Below are 15,816 nucleotides of genomic sequence, written 5' to 3'. Positions count from 1 at the left end.
CTTCATCGGTGGGAGGGAGGGAGGCGTGTTGTATCTGTGGAAATGCAAGAGGGGGAATTCTTATCCTTTTTTTCCTTCTTTTTGCCAAATATTAAGTGGTCATCCTGTCAAATAAATATGGCAAGTCTAGTTTAAACATGGAGTGAGTGACTGCAGAAGGTTTATTTACTTAAATGGCTTCCCTTTCAGATGAAATCTAAACAGAAAAGCATAAAAGTTATCTCTTAAATCCAAACCAGAGTTTTGGCTGAGCTTATTAAGTCTGAAGAGTCTGGACTTAAAACAAACAAACAAACAAAAAACCTCTGTTCTTGCATGTGAAACACACTTGAAATAACTTCTTCCAGCTATTTAATTTTAATTTCAAAGGCTTTTTTGTACACTACCAAGTGCAACCCAAAAACAACCCAGTCAAATGAATACCAAACTTCTACCTCCACTTTACATATGTAACTCACAGAGTTTTTGTGACATGTTTTAAGTAAAAAAAGCAAAATGCCAGCAGAATAGGATTTAGAGTTAAGTGGACTCTAATCCACCAGGCTATGCTTAGCCCACTAAACATGACTTTTATTGTGCACCCAAATACCAGCTGGTGATCACTTGAAGATTGATGGTAGCATGCAACTCTGGAATGTGCTCCTAAATTCACTCTTTGTGTCAGTCTTCGTGGCGCGAAAAAGAGTGAAATATGGCTACGTTCTGTGTGTTGAAACAGCAAGCATGCTACCCACCCTGCAGGGCTTGAGCACAGCACTCCTGTTCCCACTGAGCCAGCGGGAGGAACAGCCACATCTCACAAATGACATCTTAACAGTGACAGACCCACTTCCATCTTCCAAATCTGTACAGAAATAAAGCTTAAATAAAATTATTTTCACTGCAGATATACCTGGAAGTATTTTGGTTTTAAAGTTGACATTAAAAAAAAAGCCCTAAGTCTTAATTCATGTAATATTGAAAGTACTTACAGCAATCCTAGGTGTTCAGCCACACAAACAGTGAACACTGATGATGAAATTAATAATTTCCAGTTGTGTCTAATCTCAGAAGTCCCCAGGGGGACGTGGCCAAACCCTGTGTTCAGTGAAGCAGGTTGTGGTATTACAGTAATTTGGGGGAAAAAAAAATAAAAAATCTTTGTGTGCAATCTGATGAAATGGCACAGCTATTCCTCTGATGAGAGTGAATGCTTTAATACATTAGAAAAATGTACAATGGAAAAAAACAACAGGAAAATATTTAAGGATAGGCTTGACCTTTGCTCTACTCACAAACCAAACTTGCCTTGGCTTCAGGAGGCATCCCAAACACCCACGTCCAGAAAGCAGCTTGCGTCCTGTCAGTGCAAAAGGCTGGGTGGCCTCTTGGATGCAAAATCGAATTTAATCAAAGAGTCTAAATTAGGCTGCAAAGGGTAATTTAACCATAGAGAACAACAAAGAAAAACAGGAAAAGGAATGAAGAATATTGTGGAGAAGTATTCTACTATTGTAATATCAAGAGAAGATTTGGATAAATACAGTTGTGAAAGAGCTGTGGAACTGAGTGTGGCTGGCTGTTTTGGTAGTTCGTTATCTCCAATATAATGACCCTTCTGGCATCATGTTGGACTAGGGGTTCATTGAAGGTTCACTGAAGGCAGGATGCCATTTGTTGACCTCCAGCTGCTTTGTTTTCTTACATAGTGGAGCAAGAATAAGTGTTTCTTTTATCCTTCCCAGATGTAAAGCAGAGCTTGCTAACTTTCTAGACTTGGTATATAGAGGTAATTATCTGATGTATAGACAAGAGTGTATAACACCATGTATATGCATACCATCGACTGACATACTGATACTGATAGGAAACAAGAAAACACACTAAAAAAGGAAGCAATAGTTTCCAAGTTGTATGTGATACACACCGTCCCACATACCTGTTTCCTTATTTTTGCTACAGACAACTTGGCTTCTTTTACAAGCAGCCCTCTGTATTCAGTAATTGTCTGTGTATAAAAATACCACCCTTTAATTCACCAGGCCATTGAAATTCATTTATTAATGAAATTCTTTTAAATGTGAAATGTTGCCCTCCAAGCCTTCATCAGCTCATAGCTGAGTAGATTTTACATTATTTTACTGAAGAATTAATCAAAGCTAAGCACTTGGGATTTAGCTTGATCTCTTTATGCCTGATGTTTGCTTGATAGCTAATCCTAATTTGATTAAAATGATGATGATAATAATAATAATGAAACTGTAACCAAGCCTGCATACGCTAAGTTGCCCTTTTTTATACAGAGTAGGGGTGAGAAGTGACTGCTGAAGAAAGGACCAATATGTTTTAAGGAGATCTGTGGATAAAGTGGCATGGCTAAAATTACAGCCAAAGTTGGTGACATCAGTAAAAGCAAGGATTACTGCAGCAAGGGCAGCAATGCCAATCCTAGATACACAGAAATGGGCTGAATCGCTGGAGAGATTGCTCTTTGAAGGAGAGAAAGGGATGTAATGAAAAGGGCTCCTCTGCCTCACCACAGTGAAGTGGGTTCTTACTTTATTGCAGCAACCATAATGAAATATTTCAGTGGTTGAGCTGTGTTTTCTCAATGAGATTTTATTAGCTCTGGCAACAAGAGTAATTCTGCAGCTTAGTGACAGTATGTTTGGAGAGAAAAAGAAAGACTGCGCATGTGAGTTGATGTGAGGAGCCTTTTCAGTCAGAAGAGGAGTTAAGAGACTACTATTATACTGCCATTATTTAATGTGTTAATTATTTTTCAACATTTGATAGTCCTGCACTACAATTCAGAGGTAGGGTTGTCAGTACATCAATGAAAATGCATTAACACCTCAAAACTACACATTTGGGGAGTAGCTGCCTCTTTCAGTTTTGCAAAGGGCAAATTACGTCTTCACAGTCTACAGGCTACCTCAGTAAAAGTACAAAATACACTATACACTGAAACAGAAGGGTAAACTTGCAAAAAAAGACAATTCTAGCAGTAAAGCAACCTACCTTTAATTCAACCTTACTTACACTCTCCCTGCTCTTCTCTCTCCCTCCCCAATATTCAGAAATGCCCCCCTGATACCATCTGCCATGCGTTTGTGGAAAGTAAATAGTCAGATACTCAAACATAAGCTTAAAAAAGTTTGCTTTTATCACAAAAATAACAGCCTGAATGAGATGCAAAAGTAATGAAAAGTCCACTCAGACCTCATTCTTCTCCCAGAGGTCAATCTGTGGTAAATGGGATGAAGATGAATGAATTGGGAGAACAGCTCACAAGTCTCATGTTATTGCCCCGTTCTGACTTGGAGAATAGCACTAGCTTCAGATTTACTTAGTTTTTCAGACAGACAATTACAATAAATCACTTTCTTCCAATTCTCATATCTTTCTTTAAATTTGGATCAAAGAATTTTGGTGTCTGCATACAGTCAGGACTTCAGCTGGCCAGTTAGTCTGATAGCTACTTGGAACATTTCTCTGTGTGACTGAGCATCTTGGGAGAAAGCACAGCCATTCCTCCAGTGACATGATTGCTGGTCCACTAGAAAAGAGAGTGCGAGAGAAAATGAGAGATTACAATGAAAAGATATACTGGTCCCAGAAGAAGTAAAATAATGTGGAATTTGTCTGACTTCACGGGTGTGGTTTTTTTCTTGCTCCATCTCAAAAATAATGTCATACTTGGCAACCAAAAGCTTCGCACTCCTACATCTGGAAAACAAAACCATCCTGAGTGCCAATGTCAAAGCCACTGTGTGCACCCAGGCTAGTGGGTGAGACGGGTTGAGCTTGTGCAGCCTTAGGCGATGTGGCGAGGACCCTCTCCCATGTCTCTTGGAAAGAAACAAAAGGCTAAACTCTGTAACTGTACAGGCTTGGAAGCACAGTTTACAGCTCTTGGAGAGCAGTTTGCACAACACAGAGCTGTTACACACAAGCTCTTTATAGACAAGACATGGAGAAGACTGACTTCCATCTGATGTGGCTAACTCAGCTGCAGTAATCTTAAACCCAGCTGGCCTGTCTTTACGTGTCTCCATGCTTGCCAAAGTTGTCCTTTGGTTTCGGGACCAAAAATGAGAGCAAAGCCTGGACAGGATAATAATAAGCAGAAATGAACACGGTAGTATTTGAAAAAGCAAATATCTTCTGGAAAGTTCTGTAGAGTAGCAGTATTTGTGACATCTGAAATAAACCCCACAAATTTCGATTACATAAAGGGATAAAGTTGATGACCAGTAAATTAAAATTGCACACTACTTATTAAAAAATAAGAAGCCTGCTTTTCCATGTTTTTATTGAAATACCTATACAGACTTCAGAAAAGTTACTGCAGGTTTACAGCGAGTTAAGTGGAGGAATAATCTGAAAATTATGCCTAGAACTGTCTACAGCCTAGTGAGACTGGCTGAGCGGAGGGTGTGGGTGGTCCTGCATGAATCTCAATGAAGGAATCTCAATACTGGACTATTTGGCAAGAGTTGGAATAGCTATGCAACTGCAGCTTGGAAAAAGTTGACATATTTTTCCTCTGTTTTGGAGTGGGGCTTCTATTGTGGAATGTGGTATGATTTCATCATGACAATAGCTGTGTGAGTAAAAAAAAAAAAAAACCATCAGCATTTTAATAGTGTCTGTTCTTCATAATGTAAAGCTTCAATAAAAATGCACTTAACCTTGAGGTGTATGTTGGGTTGATGAATGTGCCATGGGCCCATGTTAATACGTTTTGCCAGACACAAGTAAGTGACTTTCGTGTGTTTGCCTTTGCTTGGAAAACACATTCCTTCTGCACAAACCTGGCAGCTGCCCACACCTTAGTGGGTCTGCCCCTCCCTCATTCTTCAAAGTTGCAAATCAAAGATGAAAAATTCTCTGATACTTTTTGATATTTTTAATAAAACAACACTCTGTCATGAGTGATTCCCCTTTCAGTACAACTTTTAAAAAGCCCCAAGATCAAAAGCCAGTTAATACTCCATTGTGATCTTTTTAATGTCTACGAGTTACCAGGATTTTAGGGGTTCTGTGTGTCTTGTAAAATGAGGACTCATCTACTGACATATGTGAACGCTCTGCATAAGGTCAACTGTTAACTGGTATGTCTTTTCCTATCAACACATGGTCCCCTTCACAAAGAGCTATTGAGTGTTTTACTGCTCCTAATGTGTGTGTTGAGCTGCTCAAGGAGACAAATTGTTCTTCAAACATGCTAGAGCTACCTCTGGGCCTGATTCTCCAAAGACTTCACCTTGGTGCTATTATTTCTATTTATAAAAGACTGCACAATCTCAATCCAGTGATGCTTAAATTCCATTTTCAACTCATTTAGCAAATATACCAACAAGTATTCAAGGCGTATATTTAAACCAGATCATATTTAGATATTGTTGACATATCCATGTTGTTTACTGTCATTCCAAACAGCAGTTAAGTTTCCTTCTACCGAATTATACATTTTAGCTCTGGGCAAAGAGGGCTCCTGTTTCAGCCTGTACTATCTATCTAAACTCCCTTCCTCCCTATCCTCCAAGTGATCTTGTTAATTAGTTAGCCTGTGATTTTATGAGCACTTGTAAATCTATTTTCTCCTTTCACACTTTTTTTTTATAACAATGCCATTAAACCCCTTTCAGATAGATTCAGAAGCTAGCAAGTGCGCACATCTGTGATTTCCCGTCCTTATAAGCCTATTAACTCCTTCTAGAAAAAGCCAAATTTCATTGTAACAGCATTAAAAAAAGTGCAGACTTCTCATGCATGAAGAAGAGCTAAAGAGATAAAGAAAAGGTCAAAAGGTCCACCTGAGCTTTTTGGGCCCCATGTGGTTAAGGCACACAAGGGACTGACTAGTAGCACATCTGGCTGCTTATGGCCAAATGACCACATACCCATTTATAATCAGCATCACTTGAGAGCTGGCTGAGGCTTGGTGTTTAGTTTGAACGCTGCACGAGCAGTGGCAAAATGCTTTAACAGCTCTCTTATCTTACCCCGTTAAGTAGAAGGAATCAATACAGATTTCTTCAAAGAAAAGGAATATCGACAGTGCAAAGGTGACTCGTTCTGAAGTTTTGAAAGGATATATTCAGACTTAATTAGTTCTCTTGCCATACATAAAATTAAACAAGTAGTCACATTGTGGGCTTACAGAGTTGAAAAGCGATATGCATACTTTTTCCACAGGTACTATGTAAACTATAAAAATATTACATTTATTTCTTCCATTTCTTTACACTAAAAGATCAGAAATAAGGCCACAAAAACAACAGTCAAAATTATTAGTTTCCTATGAAACCTGATACCTTTTAACTAAATCTTTTCAAATAATTTCTACTAATAAGGTACATAGTAGAGAGGTTAGTCAGTGCAAAGTTAAAAGGAAAATATTTAAACTGAAATAAAACAAAGCTTTTTTTCTGGCTGAAGGATTTTTTTAAAAATTATTTTTTGTAACTTTGCAGATAGGTCTGATTCCACTTACATTTTTAAAATGTATAACCATTCCTTGTAACAGTAGCAATGTTAGGTACAGTCTCTCTCTAACTTTATATGTGCAGATTACTTTTTCACCTGATCACAAGTTACCTCTAAGTAAAAGGGTGCCATTTCCATTTGATGCTTTAAGCAAAACCATCATTTTATTTAACTATTTATTTCGGGGAGTGAGAGGGAAAATAGAAAATTGATTTCATTCCAGTTCCTAAAAGGTGAGATTTTACACTGCAGTTTTACATTTGGCATGGGCTGGCGTATTTGTTGGCACAAACTGAAGGCTTAATGAGGCTTAAGAGAGTCTCACAGCCTCCTTAACCAGAAGCTAACGCTGTCAAGCCTATTGCTAGGTGTACACAAGGCCTGTTGTTTGTGCACTCCATGCCCCATGAGGGAATAAAATAAAACAACATTGTACTGCTGACTTCCAGATCACTAAGGCTACATAAAATCCATGCCAATTTCAGCAGGTTCCCTGGGGAGATGTAACCCATCTTTCTGGAAAGCTATGTTTTCCCCTTCACTGTGGTGCAGCGTGTGAAACTGGGCTGTTATGCTTTACTCTCTGCTTTTTTTGAGGCACATACCCCAAATCTCTGCTTCTGCTCTGAACTTCCCCATAAACAACCTTCTGAGACTGAATCCTTATGCCAGCAGGAAAGAGGAGGAAAACATAGTATTTCTTCTACTTTACCACAGGGGATCCTAAATTAAAAGCTTGACAGAGCATCCTAGATTTCCTTTAAGAAGCCCTGCTAGGCTGGAAGCCCAGGAGGGTACAGTGCCACAATGACTGCATGCGCTCTGACATATCATCGTTTATCCACAACCTATCAGTGGATAAACTCAGTGCTTTGAGCTTGGGCTGGAGATGCTTGCATACCATGGCTGTAGCTTACCAGACTCTGCAAGGTCAAGATATTTCTTGATTATAGCGAACTTTCAGTAACAATTAGTTATGGGGGTCTTCAAATAGGAAATAATCATGTTTTGGGAAGGTCCTTCTAAAAATTGTATTAGTTTCAGTAACATATACATCAAACATCCATATTATTAGTATGTCTACCAAGGAAGTTGCTTCTGTTAGCATCTTATCTTACATATTAGGATTTATTACATTCCTTACGTTAGGAAAGTCAGTTTGCGTTTTCAGCATTGTGACACCAGTGAATTTGAATTAAGGAGTGATGAAAGGTTGATGTTGAGTAATTAAATAAGGCATTCAGAGGACTACCTGATGAGCGGATCTAGCTCATATACCCTCATGCAGGTTAGACCATTTGGGTGTAAGAGCCTGTGTGAGATATCTCCACCTTCCTGGATTTCCAGTCTCTGATAGCTGTAAGTTGTTTTGTTTTGGCCAACCCAATGGGTTTTGAGTGTTGCAAAGGCTTTTTTGGTGTTAATAACAGGCATTGCAGAAATATTTTGTTGTTTCTCCTGTGAGAACACATCTTTTTTAAAAATAATTCTTGCATTAACTTTTTTTGTGGTGGATTAAAAGGATAATTAAAGGGTAGGTGTTAAACTGTCTAATTATCAGTAAGCTATGCACTGTGTATGGGAAAAAATCCCAGTCACTGGGATCTCTAAAATGTGCAGTTCAATAATAATAATAATAATAATAATAATAATAGTAGTAGTAGTTCTGGTGAGAGAGTTCACAGAATGCTTTGTTTTTCATTAAAAAGGACAAGAGCTATATAACCTGACCTGTAAGATTTCTAACACTAAGAATCAAGTCAGTATTAGCCTTATCATTGAGAAAAAACAAAACTAAATTCAATGACTGATGAAAAAAGGGTGAATATAGTTTATTCTTCTATCACTAAGGGTGACGGTTATTTGCATATGGAATATATTATAATCTTTTGTTTTATTGTCAAATAAAATCCTTAATATTCAGAGAGAGCTGTCCATAGCTTCATTCTCCATACAGGGTTTACTGGCTTGAATGGTTAAATTCCCAAAGTATGGAATAGAATTTGCTTTGAAGGCCAGTGAACGTTTACATTTTTGTACAAAAACTTTTGGAGGTGAAAAGGAACGTGGAAGACCTTAAAGCATCGTTCCAGCCACTGCTTTTTCCAAGTGACAACACCCAGATAGTAAATCTTTAAAAAATCAGATTTTCTTGGGTGATTGTGTGGTAAATTGTGTTAAAAGAAAATTTTATCATTTTAAAATTCCCTCTGTAGTTGCTTGTGTAGCCCTAAGAGGCTAATAAACACAAAGGTTCAGCACTGAAAGAAATAAAACTAATAAATCTGTATGAGAGTATTTGTTTCAGGGCTTTCCTTCCTCTTACGAATGGTGTTGAGTTTCCATAGTCTAGTAACATGTCATAAGGTATTCTCCTCAGCAGCAGCTTGATGGAGACAGATACCCTTCAGGTACCTTAGAAAGAATAATACCATTTCAAAGAGGCTAAAAATCCAGGAAAATAATGGATTTTAATAAATGCAAGTTGTGAAAATCAAATATCTGTTGCTATTTTTGCCTCTTGATTAAAAACAATCCTCATGATCTTGATTATCTTTTATGGCAATCATGGTTTATTTATTACCAATTGTTGTCGGTGACTGAGGCAATAAGGAGGGGCACTATATTTACTGTACTGAATACTCACATTCACCCAGTGTTGTGTGGGAAACTGCTGTCTGTCCCAGGTTGTCTGTGCTTTCCGAGTATATCACATATAGGGTTATGAGAAGGTTCATTTTCACCTTACAGCTGCCAAATATTACAGTAATGTTAATAAGGTCACCAGGAAAAGGGATGAGCGCTAGCTTCTCAGGCTTGTTACGAAAGGTCAGTCTAAGAATTTCAGAGCGGGCAAAGAGGCTGCATTTTAATGGCACTATGATGGTGAGTCTCCCAGGTGTTTTGAAAATCCTAGCTAAAAGCTTACAGGAAGGATTTTTTAAATAAAGTAAAACAATTGATTTTTCAAGCACTGAAGAAAGACTTCTGAAAGTGGTGTGGACAATTTTCATATATATATTTAATGAGCACAGTTTCAGTTTAAGCTTTTAGGCACAGACTATAAATCTTGATTGTATGTTTGTCTTTTGTTGAGGGACATATGAAATAGAAATATTATTGGTTATCTTTCTCATATTGCCATAAATAAATAAATGCATGTAGGCAACCCTTAGCCCCTGAAAGGTGTCACACGTTTAAGTGAATCAAAACATCATCTTGCGGTAACAGAAGATATTTTTCATCTTCCTATGAAACTATTTAACAATCATGATAAAAATTAAGTGGAGTTACATATCATATTTATTAATGCAAATTATATTCTGAGAAGTGTTCTCTCAATCATTAGATCTCTAGTAGACAGGTATAAATCCCAAGACTGCAGCCTTTGCATGTATGTTGTCTATAGCCTCTCAAAAATTACTCTCCAAGTAATTTTTGAAGAAAAAACTATGCTTCAGCTAAATATGTGTTTTACAGAAAGTGCACGCTTTAGACACACTTTTTGTTTTTCTAACAGAGCACATACTCAGATAATTTTTTTTTTTTTAATTTTGTTTTCCAAAATATCGTTAGCTCACATTAATCTAGTCATCTAAAAGGCTTAGATGACTAACTTTGTATAAGACCATCTACTGTTTTCTATAGGGAACTAATGAGCAAAACCTTTGCTTTTAGCAAAAACTGTGCTTTTAGCAAGTGGTAAACCATACTGTCTCGGACAAACAGTTTACAAAAGGTGTGTGTACTCAGTTCTTAGATTTATGAATAAACATTATAGCAGGGCTTCATTTTTGTATGTACTGTGTATTTGCCACACTTTTAGAGTCACAGGGAACACAATATGTTAGATATTTGAATAATTTATTATTAATAATTATTATTTTCAATATTAATTAATAATTAATTATTTGTTATTAAAGTTTTATTTTCCTATTCTCAGGTCTTGAGAAATACCCATTCTGTTAGTACAGAAAAGAAAAATAATCTGAGTGGTGGCCAAAACATATTGGCCAAGCAAAGACAGAAAGGCTGAGCTTTCTCAAGGGCAGCAAGTAATGCTTCTGTTGTAGATGTTTGTGCTATTCCTGCAACAGGCCTTTTCCTGCACTACTGAGATCGAAGGATGTTTTTTGCTTCACTTCATTGGAGAAAGCTTTATGTGGAAAAATGGAGCTAATCCTATAGTTCTGATAGTTTGGTCCAAGTCCCATAACCAACTGAATAGATGGACACACTGCCCATGGAAGATGGTTGGAACTAGATTATCATCAAGGTCCCTTCCAACCCGGTCCATTCTGTGATTCTATGATTTAGGATTGATGGAACACATGTTTTTTTTTTCTTTTAAATATACATGGTGATGAAGAAGTAAAAAAAAAAAAAATTGACCTTGAAAAAGATAAAAAAACAGTGAAGCCTTCTGTTAGGAAATTAAAGTAAACTATTCTTATGTAGTTTTCATTGATCTTGTGGGTTTTCTCTGCCATAAACTTCAAATTATATTGAACATATTGATTAATTTAATATATGACCTTCCTTAAAAGCCAAAGCTGTAAATAATCATAACCATTAAAATAAGAATTAATTAGAGTAATAACAGCAATGCCTGATTTTTATGAGATATGACTAGCTACTTAATGTACAAAAGAATTGCATTCAAACTGGGAATGGAAAATTTGTTTTAACTCAATGATTGCATTATTACCAACTGTCTGATGAGGGTTTTTCTTTTCTTATTGACCTCACTTGTGTTGAAAGATGCCTATTTTTAGAAAGAAATGCAGTTTTGAAGCCAGAAAGGCAACTGAACTGCTTTACTAATTTGTTGTCTCTATTATTTCAGAGCTGCAAGAAACGAAGACCTCTGAACATCACAGAATATCCCACAGTCCTCTGGATTACAGGATATTATTAATGGATGAAGATCAGGATCGGATCTATGTGGGCAGCAAAGATCATATTCTGTCTTTGAATATCAATAATATAAGCCAGGACCCTCTCAGCGTAAGTCCAAGATTTATTATGAAGATCCAAAGTTGCATTACTACATGCCTTTCTGTTTAAGACAGAAAATGTGTATTTCATTATTTTACAGCTAGCAGAAGTCCAGGCCCACACCTTACTGAGTTGTTCATCCTTGATTTATGTGTAATGCCAGATGACCAAGCTATTAGTATGGCTGCTTCTCAAAACACTGTTTAAAAACTGACCTGTTTCATTGTTTTGAAGCAAGATTCAGCATGGCTTGGCCTCATAAGGAAAATTTGTATGAGTTGATGGGTTTTGCTTCTCTACAAGATTAAAGATCATTCAGAGATGTGCTTTTTAAAGAAGCCTGTAAGGGAGAATATACATGCTGTCATTTTCAAGCTATAGGGAAAAAGCCAACAGGGACAGAGTTGCCTTTAATCTTCCACTATATTTATTTTTGGTTTTTACTCTGAAGCCTAATTGCTGAACTATTTTCCAATCCTTTGTTATGCCTGTGTCAGCCCTCGCCCTTCAGCTGGGGAGCTGAGACACCCTCTTTTGGGGTTTTTTTGTACACTGTGACCCACATCTCCCTCTTGACACCACTTCTTTCCTGGCTGCCTCTCTCACTTACCAAGATGCCATTTTCTAAGGACTCTCTGTGTACCACCTCCCCAAACTGTAGTAGGCAGCCTGTATATTAAAATGCACAAATTATCAATTTTTTAAACCACATTCACAGATCTGTCTCCTGTCTCCCGAGCCAGTTCAAATCCAGCTTCTCGGCTTTTTAAATAGGTGGCCTGCAGAAGTACTTGTGTGCCCAGAAGCCTGCCCGTTAAGATACTACCTCCCTACAGACTTTGCCTTGCCTATCTTTAGATTATCATGGCTACAACATTACCTTAAAGTGTACCACGGAGGCCAGCCTCGTTCTATCAAATTCATCTGATCCTTTAATCTATGGGCTTTGTTACTGTCTGTACCTCAGAAGCGCTGAGGGGCAGAGATATCCAGCCTGCAGCAGCAAAGTTAAATGCCTTCCTTAAGAGGCAAGGCTTTTAATGTGTCAGGAGAGAGTGAGGCACCCCGCCAGAGGGTGATTAAGCACAGTTAAATTAGGCTTTGCTCTGAATCACCCCTCTGGATATGCCTGTCTACCTGAATTGATTGTACAGGGAGTCTGGGGAGGCTAGCTCTAACTTACAGGTTTAAATTAAACGCCTCTCATATGACAGCGTGAACGCATCCTTCCTCCTCCTAATGGTGCAGAGATCTTCCTCTGAAACAGGGCCGCCTTCTCGGATCTTAAATAGCTTGTGTGACCTTTTTGGCTAATTGCCATCTCACTAGTGGCCCAGCCACCCGTGTCTGAGAGCTGCTGTGCCCTACCCGGCATGCTCCGGCCTTCCCCAGCAGCTCGCAGGCAGCTCGGCGCAGAGTTCGGTGAGGAAGGCAGGCCTCTGTCACAGGAAATAAATCCTGCGGTATGGAGCTGTGCGACATTTCAACGGCCTATTTAGACCTGGAAAAACAAGAATTAAAAAAATCCACAAAAAGCGAAACCACAAAAAGTTTTGGCAGTGAATGTGATCACCCAGTATTGGGCTCGGAATTAATCTCTGCAATTCCCCATGTTCTTTCATTTATTTCCTTTTTATAACAGATTCACTTTGCTAATCTTACACCTGTATAGAAACCCTATATACATATGCATACGTACCTACAACTCTCTGCATGTATATGTGTATATATATGTACACACACAGAGAGAAATCTTTTAATGTTATTATTTATGTTGTCTTGATGCTAAATGTTCTCAGGCTCTGTCACCTACTAAATATCCAGGTAAAGATTTCTAAATGTCTTTTCTATTTCAAAATCAAAGTAAATAATGGAAGAAGCTCAGAAGCTTTGGAGTTTGAGTATAGATCAGGTAAACATCCAGACATTGGGGTGTGTGTCAGAAAACTGTCTGAAAGAAATCAGCCTGAAAACTTAAGATTTTAAGCAGGTTTTCACATAAAATATCCAAACCTTTGCTGCTAAAACTAAAAAATTGTTACAAGAACCCTTCTTGCAGTATTTCAGTCTTCTGGTTTCTAGTTTGAATAGTTTTTAGAAAATCAGTGAAAGTAAAAAAGTAAAGAAATACAGTAATTTAGGCAATAACAATGAAAAATCTCTCTTATTTAGAAGAAGGAAGTCTAAATAAATTATCTTATCTTAAAAATATTTAATAAACTTACTTTATATCAGCCAAAGACCTGGGCCTTTATTTTGTTTACTGCATGCTAAGACAGAGGGTTGGTTTTCTTTTTTTTCTTACAATCAAGGTGTAAGAGATATCAAAATATTAACTTGTTAGTGTAAGTTAGTCAGTGAAATGTTTTGCTTAAATTACGTGATAAGTATGTTACTTAAAAGATACTTCTTTCCTTGCAGATTTTCTGGCCAGCATCAGCAAACAAGGTTGAAGAGTGCAAAATGGCTGGCAAAGATCCTACAGTAAGTTATAATCCACATGCACATGCACACGCATACACAGAATACATACTTAGCCATAAAGTAAGAGCACCTTAAGTGCCGCCAAAACATGAAAGAAGTGTTTGTTTTGCTTTTGAAATGCTCCACAGGCTAAATGATAAAGTGAAATTATAAAAAAAAAAAACCCAGGGTGTGTAAACAGAATGTACCTTCAGACTTTGCCAGATGAAGAAAGATGTGAATTGTCCAGTGCCTTGCCTTTTTTTCTTCTTAATAGTCAAACTATGTAATAGTACTTTTCCAGGTATGTCCTGGGGATGATGCTGAACCGCCTGCTGAGCTGTTGTGCTGGGTGGACAAGTGCTCTGGCTGGCTGCTCACCCCAGGAACAGACCTCACTGCCTGCAGCCTGAAGACCGCTGTCTCAGAAACACCACAAACACCTCTTTCCATTAATTCCACAAAACAGTGCCCAAATGAGTATCTGGAAACTAGCATGCTTTCCTAGAAAGAGGTAAAGGTGATCTCTGGAATTATGGGAAACACAGTCCATGGAGAGGTTAGGTTGAGTCATTTTGCACCACCGCTGAATTATTCTCCCATCTAAATGCAGACACCTTCCAAAGGACCTAAATCAGATCGTAATTTTCCTATACACTCTTTATAGATAATAGGTAGAAAGGAGGTATTTTGAAAGACCCAGTGAGTGGTACAGTACAGCAGATCCTGTCTTTGGCAGAGTTGTCCATTACTATGGTTATCTTCCTAAAGTAGTTTGAACTTGCAGTCGGTGTGTGCCTAGATTTTATTAACAGAGGACAGCTAAGTTGTAAAACAAAAAGCAGAATCTCACATTTCAGTTCTGTTCAGTTACTTTTTGACTTTTTACCAGTTCAGCAGCACCTGAAGATCTTTATCCTGGTTTTCTTTTTGGATCCTTAGATATAGCTGTTTTCCAACGGATATTTTAATATTGGACTTCAGAATCTAATCTAAGCTAGAAAATTGCAGATTTCCACTACTAAATTTACAACAAAAAAAAAGAAATTTTGATTATATTTTTATCCTAGAAAAAAAATGTGGAAATTGGAAGCCTTCACATTAGATAGAATCCTTTTTGGAACATACTCCTCAGCATATATCTAAGATCATAAATAATGAGTTGATTGAAGGATGTAAGCATGTGTATGTAAATATAGCTTCTAATTTCAGAAACAATAGAATTAATGCAAAAATCCACTGAATTTAGTATAAAAACTGGTATTTATTTCAAAGACCTCTATATCATGCCTAATATTTCTGTTTATTTTAGCTACATACTTTGTATTGCAAACTAAGATGCAATGTCATTTGCATGTAACTGCAGTGTTTCAATAATTCACCTGAGTCCATTTTGTAAGAAAAATATGTGTGGGCTTTATTTTAAAAATCTATTGCAAATGCTGATGAATGTAAGGAAATCAGAAGGCTGGCCTACTGGAGTGTTGCTATAATACTGCTTTTTCAAAACTATGGAACCTAATTCACTATATTGATGTAGAGTAACAAAATGATTTTTTATGAATAACTATTATGGTTGGTGTGGCTGTTTATCTGCTTTCTTTTCTGATGTCTATGGTAGGGAAAAACAAGTGTTTTTCCTGTTGAATATCCTATTTTTCTATACATCTTTACATTGTTCTGGTTATGACAGTGTTCAGCAAATCCTACATCTCATGGCCTGTTAAGTTGCACTAAATGTGAAAATAAAACATAAAACTTTGTTAATGGTGATTAATGTTGACCCTAGATACTATGTCAACTGCATCATGAACTTGTGATAGACTGGTTTTCTTTACATTGAAATACAAAAGTTCATTAGTCTTAGTCATGCCTCCAACA

The 15,816-nt window shown here is 37.3% G+C and overlaps 1 protein-coding gene across 1 annotated transcript in view; it reads left to right on the top strand.

Annotated features, from left to right (window-relative positions):
* The window catches only part of SEMA3C (semaphorin 3C), a 120,296-nt gene that overhangs the window by 55,959 nt on the left and 48,521 nt on the right, over positions 1 to 15,816 (top strand). The window contains exons 3-4 of the mRNA XM_037390194.1: positions 11,321 to 11,481; positions 13,894 to 13,956. Coding sequence (XP_037246091.1) covers positions 11,321 to 11,481; positions 13,894 to 13,956 — 224 coding nt within the window. The remainder of the gene's footprint in view (positions 1 to 11,320; positions 11,482 to 13,893; positions 13,957 to 15,816) is intronic.

The sequence above is a fragment of the Falco rusticolus genome, chromosome 5 (assembly GCF_015220075.1).
Source record: "Falco rusticolus isolate bFalRus1 chromosome 5, bFalRus1.pri, whole genome shotgun sequence".
Taxonomy (NCBI): Eukaryota; Metazoa; Chordata; class Aves; order Falconiformes; family Falconidae; genus Falco; species Falco rusticolus.
This window is presented reverse-complemented; position numbering and strand designations above follow the sequence as displayed.